The 12,838-nt window shown below is 55.8% G+C and overlaps 3 protein-coding genes across 5 annotated transcripts; 2 read left to right on the top strand and 1 right to left on the bottom strand.

Annotated features, from left to right (window-relative positions):
• Positions 1-280: 280 nt before the first annotated feature.
• EFNA1 (ephrin A1) lies at positions 281-8,422 on the top strand. Its single transcript, XM_069575987.1, has 5 exons — positions 281-2,030; positions 5,745-6,040; positions 7,051-7,116; positions 7,283-7,333; positions 7,509-8,422. The coding sequence occupies exons 1-5, from the start codon at positions 1,939-1,941 to the stop codon at positions 7,619-7,621; spliced, it is 618 nt and encodes a 205-aa protein (XP_069432088.1). The 5' UTR covers positions 281-1,938; the 3' UTR covers positions 7,622-8,422.
• Positions 8,423-9,400: 978 nt separating this feature from the next.
• SLC50A1 (solute carrier family 50 member 1) lies at positions 9,401-11,665 on the top strand. The gene is given in 7 exon segments (XM_069575972.1): positions 9,401-9,566; positions 9,875-9,952; positions 10,104-10,227; positions 10,810-10,971; positions 11,232-11,351; positions 11,435-11,494; positions 11,496-11,665. Coding segments are annotated over 7 exon segments (666 nt in total). The 5' UTR covers positions 9,401-9,486; the 3' UTR covers positions 11,538-11,665.
• Positions 11,666-12,219: 554 nt separating this feature from the next.
• On the bottom strand, positions 12,220-12,838 carry DPM3 (dolichyl-phosphate mannosyltransferase subunit 3, regulatory). 3 transcript variants are annotated; one of them, XM_069576023.1, is made up of 2 exons: positions 12,741-12,838; positions 12,220-12,575 (listed from the first exon to the last, which is right to left on the bottom strand). In XM_069576023.1, the coding sequence occupies exon 2, from the start codon at positions 12,568-12,570 to the stop codon at positions 12,292-12,294; it is 279 nt and encodes a 92-aa protein (XP_069432124.1). In that variant the 5' UTR covers positions 12,571-12,575; positions 12,741-12,838; the 3' UTR covers positions 12,220-12,291. The 3 variants fall into 3 exon arrangements, with proteins under 3 accessions (XP_069432124.1, XP_069432103.1, XP_069432114.1); XM_069576002.1 differs by having other exon boundaries at positions 12,745-12,800; XM_069576013.1 differs by lacking the exon at positions 12,741-12,838 and adding an exon at positions 12,684-12,708.

Here is a 12,838-nt window from a genome sequence, read left to right on the forward strand (position 1 = left end):
CTGGCCGTAGGGTTACCCGGCCAAATACCTAATCCGCGCGGGGGTAAATATTTATCCTACGCGCGACGAATCGAAACGAGTCGGGCCTCCAGCAGCCTGAGCCCCACGCGGGGTGGGGCCCGCTCCCGCCCGGGCCCTCCCTCAACCCCAGGCTCCCCCTCAACGCCAGGCTCCTCCCGGGCAGGGGTCAGCGCCCGACCAGCCGCGGCGTCCCGGCACCGCCCCCTCCCCCCCCCCCCCCAGCCCCCAGGTAATTACAGGCGTTGTGGCCAGGCCTGTAAAAGAAGAGGATGAAACAGCTTGGGCACTGGGGAAGCTGGGCCCGAGCTTCTAGGGGCAGAATGGGGGAGAGGCGGCGGGGGGGCGGGTCTGCAGCTTCCCGCTTTGCGCAGCCGCGTGGAAGGGCTGGCCAGGGGTGCACACAGACTCGCAAAATCAACTCTGGGCGGGCATACAGTCACACAATCGCACACAGGAACGGCCAAAGGCACGCAGGCACACAGCACTGGGACCTCCAGCTCCAGATTCTCTCTCTCTCTCTCTCTCTCTCTTTCTCTCTCTCTCTCTCTCTCTCTCTCACACACACACACACACACACACACCCCTAATCAAACACCTGCCCGCCCTCTCCGCCCCGAGAGCTGGGAGGCAGACACCCCACCCCCCAATCCCTCACTCCAGACGGCAGCAGACCCCAGCGGAGAGAGAAGCCCCGAGAGGCGAATTCCAGCGGGTTTGTTTACACGGCTCGGGGGGAGAGGGCCGAGTTGGATACTGGGGCCCGATGGACTGGAAGACCCAGCCCAAACTGGGCCAGACACAGCCGCCACCCAGCCTGGGACGCCGCGCACAAACACCCCTTCTGGGCCTTCAGCCCGCAGCCCCAGCTCGCCAGTGCACGTTTCCCCCTCCTCTTCACACACTGTTCACAGACATTAGCATACGTTCGTCAAAGTTTCACACGCTTCCCCACAGGCGGCTGTGATACTACTCACAAATGCTTTCACGCTTGCGCGCCATCACACGTATTTACACATGCCAGATGCACGTGTGGTTCAGTTTGTCACCCTTCAGGCCGAGATTCTCAGTCCATATTCAAAGTCTGTTCGCATAGTACGCACGTGTCGGCGCGCATTCACACCCACAGGTCACTAGTGCCCTTTGGAGCCCTAGAAACAAGAGCGAACCCCCTCGGGGGCCCACGAACCCTTGTTCCTCCCTCTCACAGGCACTGACGGTCAGAGGCGCCCTTAGCCCTAGCCGCACACGTTACACACTTGATCACACACAGGGTCGCACTTTATTCCCGGCATCTAGGCGATGACACAATCTCCCGAACAAAGACAACATTGACAGACCCAACAAAAACAAACAGCCTCGTGTGTGGGGAGGGGCAGCCGAGCAGAGAGTCCGGGAAGGGGGTGGGTAGGAGGAAAGTGTGGGAACGCGGGCGCCCAAACCCGGGCGTACAAGGCTCGGGAAAGGCGCGGGACCTGTCCACAACCTCGCACCCGCCAAGATCGGCGCGCGGCGCCGCCAGCCAGGCCAAGCACCCGCAAGTTCGCAGACCCGCAAGTGGAATGCGTTCCCTTCTCCCGCGCGCAGACCCACAAAGCTTCACGCGGACCCACGAGTGAGCAAACACAGCGCCCAGCAGATTTACCGGGCCGAGGTGCGCGCTCCGCTCCCCTCCCCCTGCTCTCCCCTGCCCTCCCCTCCCCTCCTCCACCTCCCCAGCCCCCGGGCCCCGGGCAGCCGCGCGCCGGGCGGGGCGGGGGCGGGGCGGGGTGTCGGGCGGCGCCGGCCCAAAAGGCGGAGTCGCGAAGCGGAGAGGCCAGAGCTGCGAGAGCCGTGCTGACTGCGCTGCCGAGAAACCCTGCGGGAATCCAGACTCGGAGGAGCCCCTCGTCCCCGCCCGGCCTGGCCAGGCCCCGCGCTATGGAGTTCCTCTGGGCCTCTCTCTTGGGTCTGTGCTGCAGTCTGGCCGCTGCTAACCGCCACACCGTCTTCTGGAACAGTTCAAACCCCAAGTAAGCCCGAGTCACCGGCCGACAGCCTGGACGCCCGGTTGGCACCGCTCCCCCCTTCCAGGTTAACTGTCCCGCCCGGCCCCTAACCTGAGTCTTGGGGAGGTGACCAGCGGCGGGAGGGCTCCCATAGATTTTCTTCTCGACCATAACCTGCCCTGCCCGCATCTGCTTGCACCGTACGGTCTCTGCCCCTCTTTTCCTTCCCTCTGCTACAGCTGTTACTTCTGTTAGGTGGGAAGTTAGACAGGAGCAACAACGGGAGGCCTCGCTGAAAGGGATGCAAGCTGATCTCTAAAATCCATCCCAGACACACCCAGGAGAGCTCACTGATGTGCTACAAAAAAACCACAGAGACCTTTCAACGCCTGCACATGCGCCCTAGGCACACAGTGGATACAAAATAACCGCAGGGGCTTCTCCGAGTAACCTTAGGCAGTTAGGAGCCCAGTAAGAGCTCATGAATATTCTACATCTAAGTGTAACAGACCAAATTATGGGAAGACAAAACCAACACAGCCTGCTGTTATATGACTTACAATTGTCAATCGGCCTTGAGTGTATGCCCGTTTGCATTCCCTTTCATTCACTGGTGGTGGGTACAAGCTCTGCTTTGGACCCGCCATAACCAAAAGGAGAAGACTGGACGTATGAAAGGGGGAAGCCTTACCGGAAGGGTAAGGAAGGCTCTTTTGAGGATCAGTCTGCTCCAATGTCTTAGGAGTGTCTGTGTAGTAAAAGATCTGTCTGCTTGAGCTGAACTGAGCTGTAACTTGTCTGTTGCTCTACACCCTTTAGACTGTTAGTCCTTTTGAGGCTGAACACCTCCTGTCTCTGGCAGGGGCACTCTCTCTGACCTTCAGGGCTCTTATTCTAAGCCCTTCCACCACAAAGGCCTCTATGTATTTGGGCATTTACCTACGCTGACAGGTCTTGACATCCGGAGTAAGAAGAATTCTTAGAGTAATCCTGGAAAGACCCTTCAGGAAGGACCTGGGCTTGCCTGAATGCAGTGTTTATTCTGATTTTAAGGTGTCCCTGGAATGCCCCCCTCCCCCAACCAAGGGTCTTCTGAGGTGGCAGGAGTGAGGCATATGCTGTGTGTGGGTAGGCTTGAAGGAGTCACCTGTATCTGAGGTTCAGGTAGTAAAACTGAAAAGAAGGGGAGAGACAGAGGTCATGGGGTGGTTCCGGAGGACAGGAAGGGGTTAAAAGAGTTACAAAGGGCTCTGGGCAGGAAGGAGTTAATTTCTCCTGGGCAGCTTTAGGGCTGTGAGGCAAATGGTACCGGGAGGAAGAAGCTCCCATCGGATTCTTTGTTCTTGAGTTTTCTGAAGTTAGGGGAACAATATTTGTGGGAAAATAGGAGAGGTGGGTAGGGTAGAGTAAGGAGAGGAGAGCTAGGCAACTTGGGGTCAGGGGAAAACACTCGACTTGGCTGGGCCACCCCCAGCCCTAGCAGGCCTACCCCCCACTCCCCTCGAGAAATAGATTGTGCCAGTTTCCTCTGACCTTGGGGCAGCATTGCCTGGTGGGGGGTCTGTTGGGAAGGGAAGGAACAGACAGCTACCTGCCATGCCAAAGGGGCAATGCCCTCTTGCCCATGGGTCTGATAGGACTGTAGTCAGTGCTCCCCCATCTCACCTCTTGCGGTCTGTTCTTTGCTTCTTTGACCCAATCTTGTCCTAGAGGGAGGGAGCAAAGTCCCTGTTTATGCCCATGCCAGGTGTTGGCTGCAAGAGGAGGAGGGGACAGGAAGCCGTGAGTAGGGGGAGGACCCTGGCCTTTTCCGTTCCCAAGCTCCCAGGTTTCCTCTCTTTCAGGAAGGAGCCTCTTCCTTGCCCCCCCTCCCCGCCTTCCCTGACGCCGCTGCCCCCCTTTCCCAGATAGTGAGCAAGAGTCAAAGGAGTGCTAAGTGGAGCCAATTGTACCCACAGGAAGAGGGTGATGGGTGCTCCCACCCAACATAGCTTCTGCCCTGTCCATCTGGACACACACTGCTATGCCCAGGACTAAAGGGAAGGCAGCCCAGAGCAGTCCACAAGCAGCCAAGCCAAGCCCAGCCTGAGGGCAAGCATGAGGTGGCAGTGAGCTGGGCGGGCGCAAGGCTGGCAGGGGTGACTCAGGGCAGTGGGCATCAGCCCTGGGATCTCCAGGCCCCAGGCAGGGGGCAGCGTGGGAAGAAGGGCAGTGCCGCCTGAACTGTGCACTGGCCTCCTTAGTACTCCAGGGACAGGAACACCCCCTCTGATTCAGACCTGTCAGCTCCCTTTGCCTGAAGTGGGCACTGGGCCATCCTGAGGGTCCTGGAGGCTGACCACATTTGATGAGGGAAATTTTCACAGGTTCTCATGAATACTGGGGCGGGTGGCAGAGGTAGATGAGGAATGAGTCAGTGCCCGTCACGGGAATGGAGGAAAGACGCCAGGCCCAGAGCTGAAATACCTGTTCTGAAATGGCTTCTATGTTTATCTCTCCAGAGAGGAATTTTAAAAGCCTCTCTCTGCTCCTCTCTCTCTTTTCCCCAGGGTGGGGGAAGGGCCTTGGTAAGCCTAGCCGATGCGCTAGCATGCTCCTGTAGGGCCATGACCCTCTTAAGGGTCATGCTGACTGGGCAGTGGGTGCCCACCTCAGAGGCCTTTTGGCCTAACCCCTGCCCCGATCCCCCCACCCATGCCCCTGGCTTTGGTTTGAAGCAAGTTGGCAGCCAGCTCTGCTGAGTCTCTAGCTGGCAGTGCTTGGGGGGATTTGGAGAAGCTGACCCGTTTGGGAAAGGGAGGTGGGGAGGCCCTTTCCCCCCCTACTAGGACCCCACCCAGACTGGAGCCAGGTGTCTAGAGCTGGGTGGGGGAGGGGCCGGTGGGCAGTCAGGCTGGAGCCTGTGGAGCCTGGGGGGAATGGGCTGGGGGAGGGGAGCTGGCCCCACCTTGGGAAGAAGGAGGGCCTTCTCTAGAGCTCATTTCAATTTCACAGGAGGTGAATGTATGGCTTTTGGAGACAAAAGAACAAGAGAGGTTTTGGGGTGCTTTGAGAGAAGTGGACCAGGAGAGCTGAGCACTGATTTGAGAAGGGGGGGATTTCAGGGGACTGGAAGAACTGATGAAAGCAATTTAACTTAAAAGGACTGGGCATTATCTGTGGGTGTGGATGTCCTGGGTATTGGGAGAAAAGTTAAGTTGAACAATATGAGATATAGTCAGTGGGTCAAGGGGAAAATGAGAGGAGTAAGAAAAGTGAAAACAGATTGTTGGGTGCCAAGCACTAGCATGGGAAAGAGAAAAGGTTACGTGGATTTTGATTACTGAATGGGCCAGGAGGGTCTCAGGCTGAGGTCTAACAGCGTTTAAAGGAACAAGTGCTAGAACAGAGTTGGAGAAATATTGATAGGTAGAAGGGGAAGCTGAGCAAGTATTTAGAAGCCCATCCTTGGGTAAATATCAGGGAGGTTATGGGAAGAGCTTTGGTACCTGCAAGATACCAAGTGGATGCTATAGAGGATTAGTGGCAGACAATGATGGTGAGGGGAATGTTTGGAGATAGTGGAAAGATATTTCAGAGATCAAGATCAGTAAATACTAGGAGTTAAGACTTTTTAAGAAATCTTTGGGGTAGGGTCCAGGATGAAATGTGAGGGGTCATGTAAATATTCGGAAGCTCAAAGGCTCTGGCCTGGCTTCTGAGTGACCACCCACTCTCTCCACCTTTGTGCATGCCCAGGTTTTGGAATGAGGACTACACAGTGCATGTGCGGATAGATGACTACCTGGACATCATCTGTCCTCATTACGAGGATAACTCTGTGCCAGATGCGGCCATGGAGCAGTACACACTGTACCTGGTGGAGCACGAGCAATACCAGCTGTGCCAACCCCAACCCAAGGACCCTGCCCGCTGGTTCTGCAAGAATCCCAAAGCCAAGCACGGCCCGGAGAAGCTGTCTGAGAAGTTCCACCGCTTCACAGGTTTTACCCTGAGCAAGGATTTCAAAGAGGGACACAACTACTACTACATCTGTGAGTACCCGCGAGGCAAGCACACAGGTCCACAGACTCGGGGACACACCTGACATGATGCACACACTTCAGTACATGCTTAGTGGGGAGGCAAGCAGCAGACAGCCCCTTCCAATCCTGGATTCTATTTTTATTCATTCCCATTATAAATGCAGAGTGAGCTTCTACTGTGTCTTGGGCACTCTGCTTGGCATTATCGTCACAGAGATAAATAAAACACTGCAGGGTCTCTGTCCTCCAGAATCTAGACAGGGACATACATCTATTAATACCATTAGAACAGGGGGATATGGTAGCTATGAGCTCAGGGGCCCTGAGAAAATGACTTGAACACCTGCCAGTCTGGGGGAGAGGGGTGCACCTCATAGAAGGCTTCCTGGGGAAGATGACCCAAGAGTTTAGGGCAAGCAGAGGAGCTGCAGACAAGAGGTCATGTACAAAGACAGCATGACATCCTCAGGGAACTCCAAATGGTTCAGACTGACTGGAGCAGGAGGGACACTTGGAAGTGGGGAGACAGGAGCCTGGAGAAGTATACAGGTTAGGGCATGGGGACCCAAGAAGTGCTAAGGACTTTATCCTGAGGGCAGATTTTAGGAACTGTAAGATCAACTTTGTGTAGAATGGATCCAGGCCTCACCCTATCAGGGGGCTTAGGGAGAGCAAGGACATGGTGGCTGGGGAAGTGGAGCATATTGTGCAGGTCACCCCAACTTCAGGCTGGGAGGAGTGGAGAACGGACTGTGGGGAAGGGACAGTGTCTGTGTTCTTTTTATCATCACTTCGAAAGTCAAGGGTTATTCCCAAGAATGGGAATTTGGACTGAACTTGGGGTAGAACGTGGGCAGAAACTTTCTGGGCAAGTGGGAAGGTGAGAATCAAAGATCAGAGGGAAGAGAGGGATTAAAATGAGTAGGGACCAAGAAAGCAGGGCCAGAGGCATTTGTACTTATTATATTTTCTTCCAACAAAGTTTCCCTTCCTTAAAACTCTCTGGATTTATTTTGTAGCCAAGCCCATCCACAACCAGGAAGACCGTTGCTTGAGGCTGAAGGTGATGATCGCTGGCAAAATCAGTGAGTGTCAGGGTCCTGTGGGCCTTCTTTCTCCATCCTATCCTGGGCCAGGTCGAAAGATCTGGGATGGTTGGGAAATCCCGTTGCCCAGTCCAGCCAACACTCCCACTCCTTTGCTTCCTGCGTGTACCAAGTCGCCTGACCTACGACCACCCTTATCTTTCAGCTCACAGCCCTCAGGCCCATGCCAATGCACAAGAGAAGAGACTTCCAGCAGGTAGGTGGCTGGAGCAAATTGGGCCTGGGGCACAAAACGGGGGTCTGCTTGAAGAGGCTGGGTATAAAAAGTGACTCCTTCGCCAGGCAGGGGCAGGGGAAACCTCGCTGGACTGAGGGCCAGTGCCAGCAGTAGGGCCACTCACCTTGGAGGCCTTTGCCCTCTCATCTTGCAGATGACCCGGAGGTGCAGGTTCTGCATAGCATCGGTCACAGCGCCGCCCCTCGCCTCTTCCCACTAGCCTGGGCTGTGCTGCTCTTGCCATTGCTGCTGCTGCAAATCCCATGAGGGTGTGCACCACATCTATTGTAAGGATTGGAACCAGGCTGAGGAGGCAGGCGGGCCTCCCTCACCTACCTGGGGCCCCTCCCAAGGCCCCAGTCCTGGGAACCACTCCCACCACATGCTCAAGCTGCCACCCAGCAGCCTCAAAACGGGTCGATATTTAGGGTTTCAACCCTAAGGAGGTCAGAGAGCCTGACAGTGCCATTCCCCACTCCGCATCAGAGGGATGGACAAAGAAGTGGAGACAGTCCTTTCCCCTCCGTTCCTGCCCTTAAGCCAAAGAAACAAGCTAGACGGACATGGCCTCCTAAGGGCACCGTGGGAGCCGAACTGGAAAGGGCTTGGGGGTCACAAGATGGACACTGAGCTTGGCAAAGATGCCCCTTCTATGGAGAGCCAGGATGGCTCTGAAGGAAGAGCAAGAGACAGTTTCCTGCTTGGGAGCCAGGAACAGGAGAAGCAGCATGCTTGCTTGGGTTGACCCAGCATCTCCCCCAGGACTTGCCTCTGTGGAGCTGCCACAGGGAGGTCTGTAGTCAGACACTGCATCCTCTCTCATCCTGGGACATCACTCCGCAGAGCTGCACCAGCAGGGGGGCTGTGCCAACCTGTTCTTAAGAGTGTAACTGTAAGGGCAGTGCCCATGTGCAGAGTCTATGCCTAGTCTGTAGCCTGAAGGGCAGGGCCCACAAGTACGGAATGTATATGAACTTGATGTGTGTCTATGCTGATTTCTACAACTGGAGTTTTTTTTTATACAGTGTTCTTTGTCTCAAAATAAAGGAATGTGTTTGTTTTTTTGGACATGATTTTCTGCCCCTCCTTCCTAATTTATGACCATTGAGTCCTGCTGCTTGCCAGGCTCTGCACTATATCAGTAGCAAGGGGGTTTGAAGTCTTTTTCCTCTCTCTAGAAATAATGCCTTTCACCAGCCCATAAGGGTGAGTGTTTCCTCCTCTGAGGTTTGTCTAGGACAGGAGTGCTCCCTACAGCAGTTCCAGGCTGCACCCCACTCTGGAAGTTCCTTCTGTCCAACCGCTGCCCTACTCCCACCCTCTCAGCGCTGGGCTTCGGCATACTTACTCTTCAGGTACTCACGCTGTTGGGTGAGTCAAGGCAGCCGCTTGGAACGCCAGCTGAGGCATGCGGCCCGCCTCACAGCCCCACCAGCAAAGACGTGTGGGAGGCTGGGAGGGAAAGTTCCCAGCAGCAAGCTGGTTGGACTGGGGCGGGGGGGTGGGGGGTGTCAGTGATACATTTGGCCAGTGGATTCGCCAAGTCACAGAAAGTTGGCAGTGTTGGCTGCAGGGGGAGGGCATTTCACAAAGACTCAGTGATTCCTGGCAGTTCCAGTTATTTAGGGAAGAAACCGGAAACAGGCTTCAGCAAAACGGGGAAAAGTCTCCCAAACTCGGGCCAACCTGAAGCTGTGAGCTAGGGCCCTGCATCGGAAGCATGTTGAAGTCTGCCTAGCAAGCTTTCGTTTCAGTTCTACCACGTGGGCCCGCTGGCCAGGGGGAAAGAGTTGAGGCTAGGGGTCTAGGTGATCCAAGGAGTAAGCAGAGAGTGCGGAGCCGCGGATGCCAGGACAAATCCGCGGAGCCTTAGGAAAGGGGCCTTACGGAAAATAGCAACGTGAAGACCCTAAACGCGGCGCAGGGTCGGGACAGGCCCGCGGAGAGGCGGGGCCTGAGCTCGAGCTTGACGTTCTAGGGGTGGGCCAGGTTCCGGTTCAGTTTCCGGGGGGACCGCCGAGCGCGCAGGGGCGGAGCCAGGGGCGCGAAGGGGCGGGGCTCCGGCGTCTGGGGCTCCGGATCCTGCTCGCTGGCCCCGGGCGCGGAGAGCGGGATCTGCGACTCGGGGAGGGATGGAGGCGGGCGGATTGGCCGACTCGCTTCTTTCTGGAGCTTGCGTGCTCTTCACCCTCGGCATGTTCTCCACCGGCCTGTGAGAGAGCGGAGGGGCTGGGCTGGGGCAGGACCAGGAAGTCAGGAAAGGAGAGAGAGGGGACAGAGACGTGGCCGCTCTGTCAGGTTACATCTGGAACCTAGGATCAAAGTGGAATCGGGTCGAGGGGAACGGGGTACAAGGGCAAGGCTGGTCATTTGACCTGAGAGAGAAGGCCAGGGAGTTGAGGGTAGGGCTGGGGATCTGCGGTTGCCCGGAAAGGATGACAGGCATCGGGGATTTCGACTCCCCAGCAGCCTGGCTCTCCCTTTCCACCTCTCCCCCCTGCCTTCGGGGCCCCGTTACAGCTCGGACCTCAAGCACATGCGGATGACCCGGAGCGTGGACAGTGTCCAGTTCCTGCCCTTTCTCACCACGGATGTCAAGTGAGCGGGGGCGATGCCTGCTGGGGGGAAGGCTGTCTGAGGGAGGCTGGGGAGGGGTGAGGAGGAATGTGGACGAGGCCCCTTGGGTCCCCCCCCCCACCCCGTTCACACTCAACCCCGCGGGACAATGTCCCTCCCCTGCACCCTGCAGCAACCTGAGTTGGCTGAGTTATGGGGCCTTGAAGGGAAACTGGACGCTAATCGTCGTCAACGCCGTGGGTGCTGTGCTTCAGACTCTGTATATCTTGGTGTATCTGCACTACTGCCATCGGAAGGTAGAGGCCCTTCCTCTGCTGCACGCCCTGCCCTGCCTTGCTGGCAAGGCAAACACTGTTTTTCCTAGAAGACTATAACAGGCTGGCACTGCCACCTTTTCCTGGAAGACCCCTTCAGCCTTGCAGTCCTCCTTCCGCCATAAAGTCAGCCTTCTGAGATTCACATATTGTCCCCATTCTGGCAAAGCTGATAGCTCTGCCAAGCCTCAAAGTGCCTTGCTGCCCAACAGAGTGAAAAAAGATTTTTGTCTCCACAGTTCATTCAAAGCCAGTGCCAGTGGCTGCAAGTGAGATGATTAGCTCTGCTTCCCCATTCACACAAGCATTAAGCTCCTACTCTGTAGCAAGCTCACCCCAAAAAAGACAACTTTCCCGCTCTTAGAAACCTCCAGGGTTTGGGTAGATCAGACCTGTGCTGAAGTCACTGGTGGGAAAGAGGCTATGGCAAGTGCCATACTGGAGGCTTAGGCAAAGGCTGGCTCCCCCACTGGAGCATGGGTGAGGGCGGGATGAATTAATTCCAGCAGCAGAGTCAGAGGACTCCTGGCACATCCAGAAGTATGGCTACTCTCTCTTCTGTAGCGTGCCGTGCTCCTTCAGACTACAACCCTGCTGGGAGTCCTTGTCCTGGGTTTTGCCTACTTTTGGCTCCTGGTGCCTGACCCTGAGATGCGGCTTCAGCACCTGGGCCTCTTCTGCAGTGTCTTCACCATCAGTATGTACCTCTCACCACTAGCTGACTTGGTGAGTGGGGGTGTCCGGGGAGGTAAGGGAGATAAATCTCCCACAGACAGAGACTGTAGCTTTCAGTCCAGGGGAAGGGCAGACCCAAATCCTGGAAGGACACAGGGCAGTGGGGCTGGGTGAGTGGGAGGCAGGAGGGAAAGGCTGGGTAACAGAAGATCATGGGGGCTGTTTGACCTTTTTTTTTTTGACGAAATTCTGGGCAAAGTGGGAGATTTACCATGTGCCTGGTCAGGAGTGTCTTTCATCCTTTCCAATAGGCCAAGGTCATTCGTACTAAATCAACCCAGCGTCTCTCCTTTTCACTCACCATTGCCACCCTCCTCACCTCTGCCTCCTGGACACTCTATGGGTTTCGACTAAAAGATCCCTACATTGTGGTAAGCAGAACAAGGGCAAGGTGACAGGTGTGTGTGAGGTGGAAAAGCAGCTCCTCTCCTCACGGCAGTCCTTGTGATTTCAGGTGCCCAACCTTCCAGGAATTCTCACCAGCTTCATTCGCTTCTGGCTTTTTTGGAAGTACTCCCCAGGAGCGAGACAGGAACTATCGGCTTCTACAAACCTGAGGGAGTTCACCTGACCACTGAGCACCTATAATGCCAACCTATTACCAAAGAAACTTTCTTGTTTCAGCCGCTCCTGCTGGTTAGCTCCACAGGGGCAGTGGTTTGTGGCAAAGAAAAAAAGAATGCTTTGAGAATCCGGGGACTAAAGAAAGAGCTTTAGTTAGAAGATTGGATGGAACCTGGAGATGAATTCACTTTTTTTTTCAAGATTGTATTTTTTAATTTTGGAGGTTGGGGCGGGGGGGATCTTTAGAATGTGCCTTAAAATAAACTGTTCCCTACCCCTGCCCATCAAGACTCCTTTTATATTCAGGGATAATATTCAGGGATATAATTCAGGGATAATCCACCCGGTTTGGTAAAGGATAGAGGGGCACTGTCTGATTCACAGTTGCTCTTCATCTGGTAGGGTTAGGCTTGGGTGTTATGAAGAACTGACTTCAAGAAATCTCTCCTGAGAAAAGAAAAAGATAAAAAAAAGAAATCTCTCCTAACAGGGCTAAAAGGACCAGGAAAGTGAAATGACTTTTCCATTCTGAGAGATCTTGAGAAAGGGGGTCTGTGTCTCCTTCAGAGCAAAAAGGAAGAAGCACCAGCAAAATGCAAAAGATAAAGGCTGAGAGAGCCTCAAGGAGCTTCTCAACAGTTCTGTTCCCAGCATCCATACTCAAACCAAACAAGCTTAGAAAATAAACTGGTCCTTTAATGGGGAATGGGAGAACAGGCTGTCCGGGAGGGAATCGGAGTTAGGGGGTCAGAAGCGAAGTCCCCTGCGGGTCAAGTCGGCTCTGGCCTCTTGGATCTGGCTCTGCAGCTCGCGGGCGGCGTCCTCGCAGTCGTGAAAAGTAGCGACACGGTAGCCCACGGTGCCCAGGGCATAGCAGCCGGCAGATACCAGCAAGTAGGCGGGCAGCGGCCACAGGACCTCCCGGCAAGACGAAGGCAGCTCCAGGCCCAGGGCTCCCAGAGTCAGGGCCGCCCAGGCGGAGCCCAGGAGCGCCAGCCCCCACAGCCACTGCGCTAATTTCGTCATGGACACTGCGGGAAGAGGAAGCAGAGCTCGAGGTCCCTGACACCCCGCGACCTCCTCTTCATCTGAGACCACTCCCTGTCCTTCTCCCTCACCCACCTTCCATACCACCTTACCTCAGGGACTACCCCAACGCTCCCGCCCTCCCCAGTCGGCCCTCCACCTACACTTACCTACCCGCCCGCCGTCTTCCCGGCTCCACACAGCGCCGACGTCAGCTTCCGGAATCCTCCGCGGCTCGCGCTCCGCCGCCGCGCTGTTTTCTGGGAGT

The sequence above is a fragment of the Ovis canadensis genome, chromosome 1 (genome assembly GCF_042477335.2).
Source record: "Ovis canadensis isolate MfBH-ARS-UI-01 breed Bighorn chromosome 1, ARS-UI_OviCan_v2, whole genome shotgun sequence".
Lineage (NCBI taxonomy): Eukaryota > Metazoa > Chordata > Mammalia > Artiodactyla > Bovidae > Ovis > Ovis canadensis.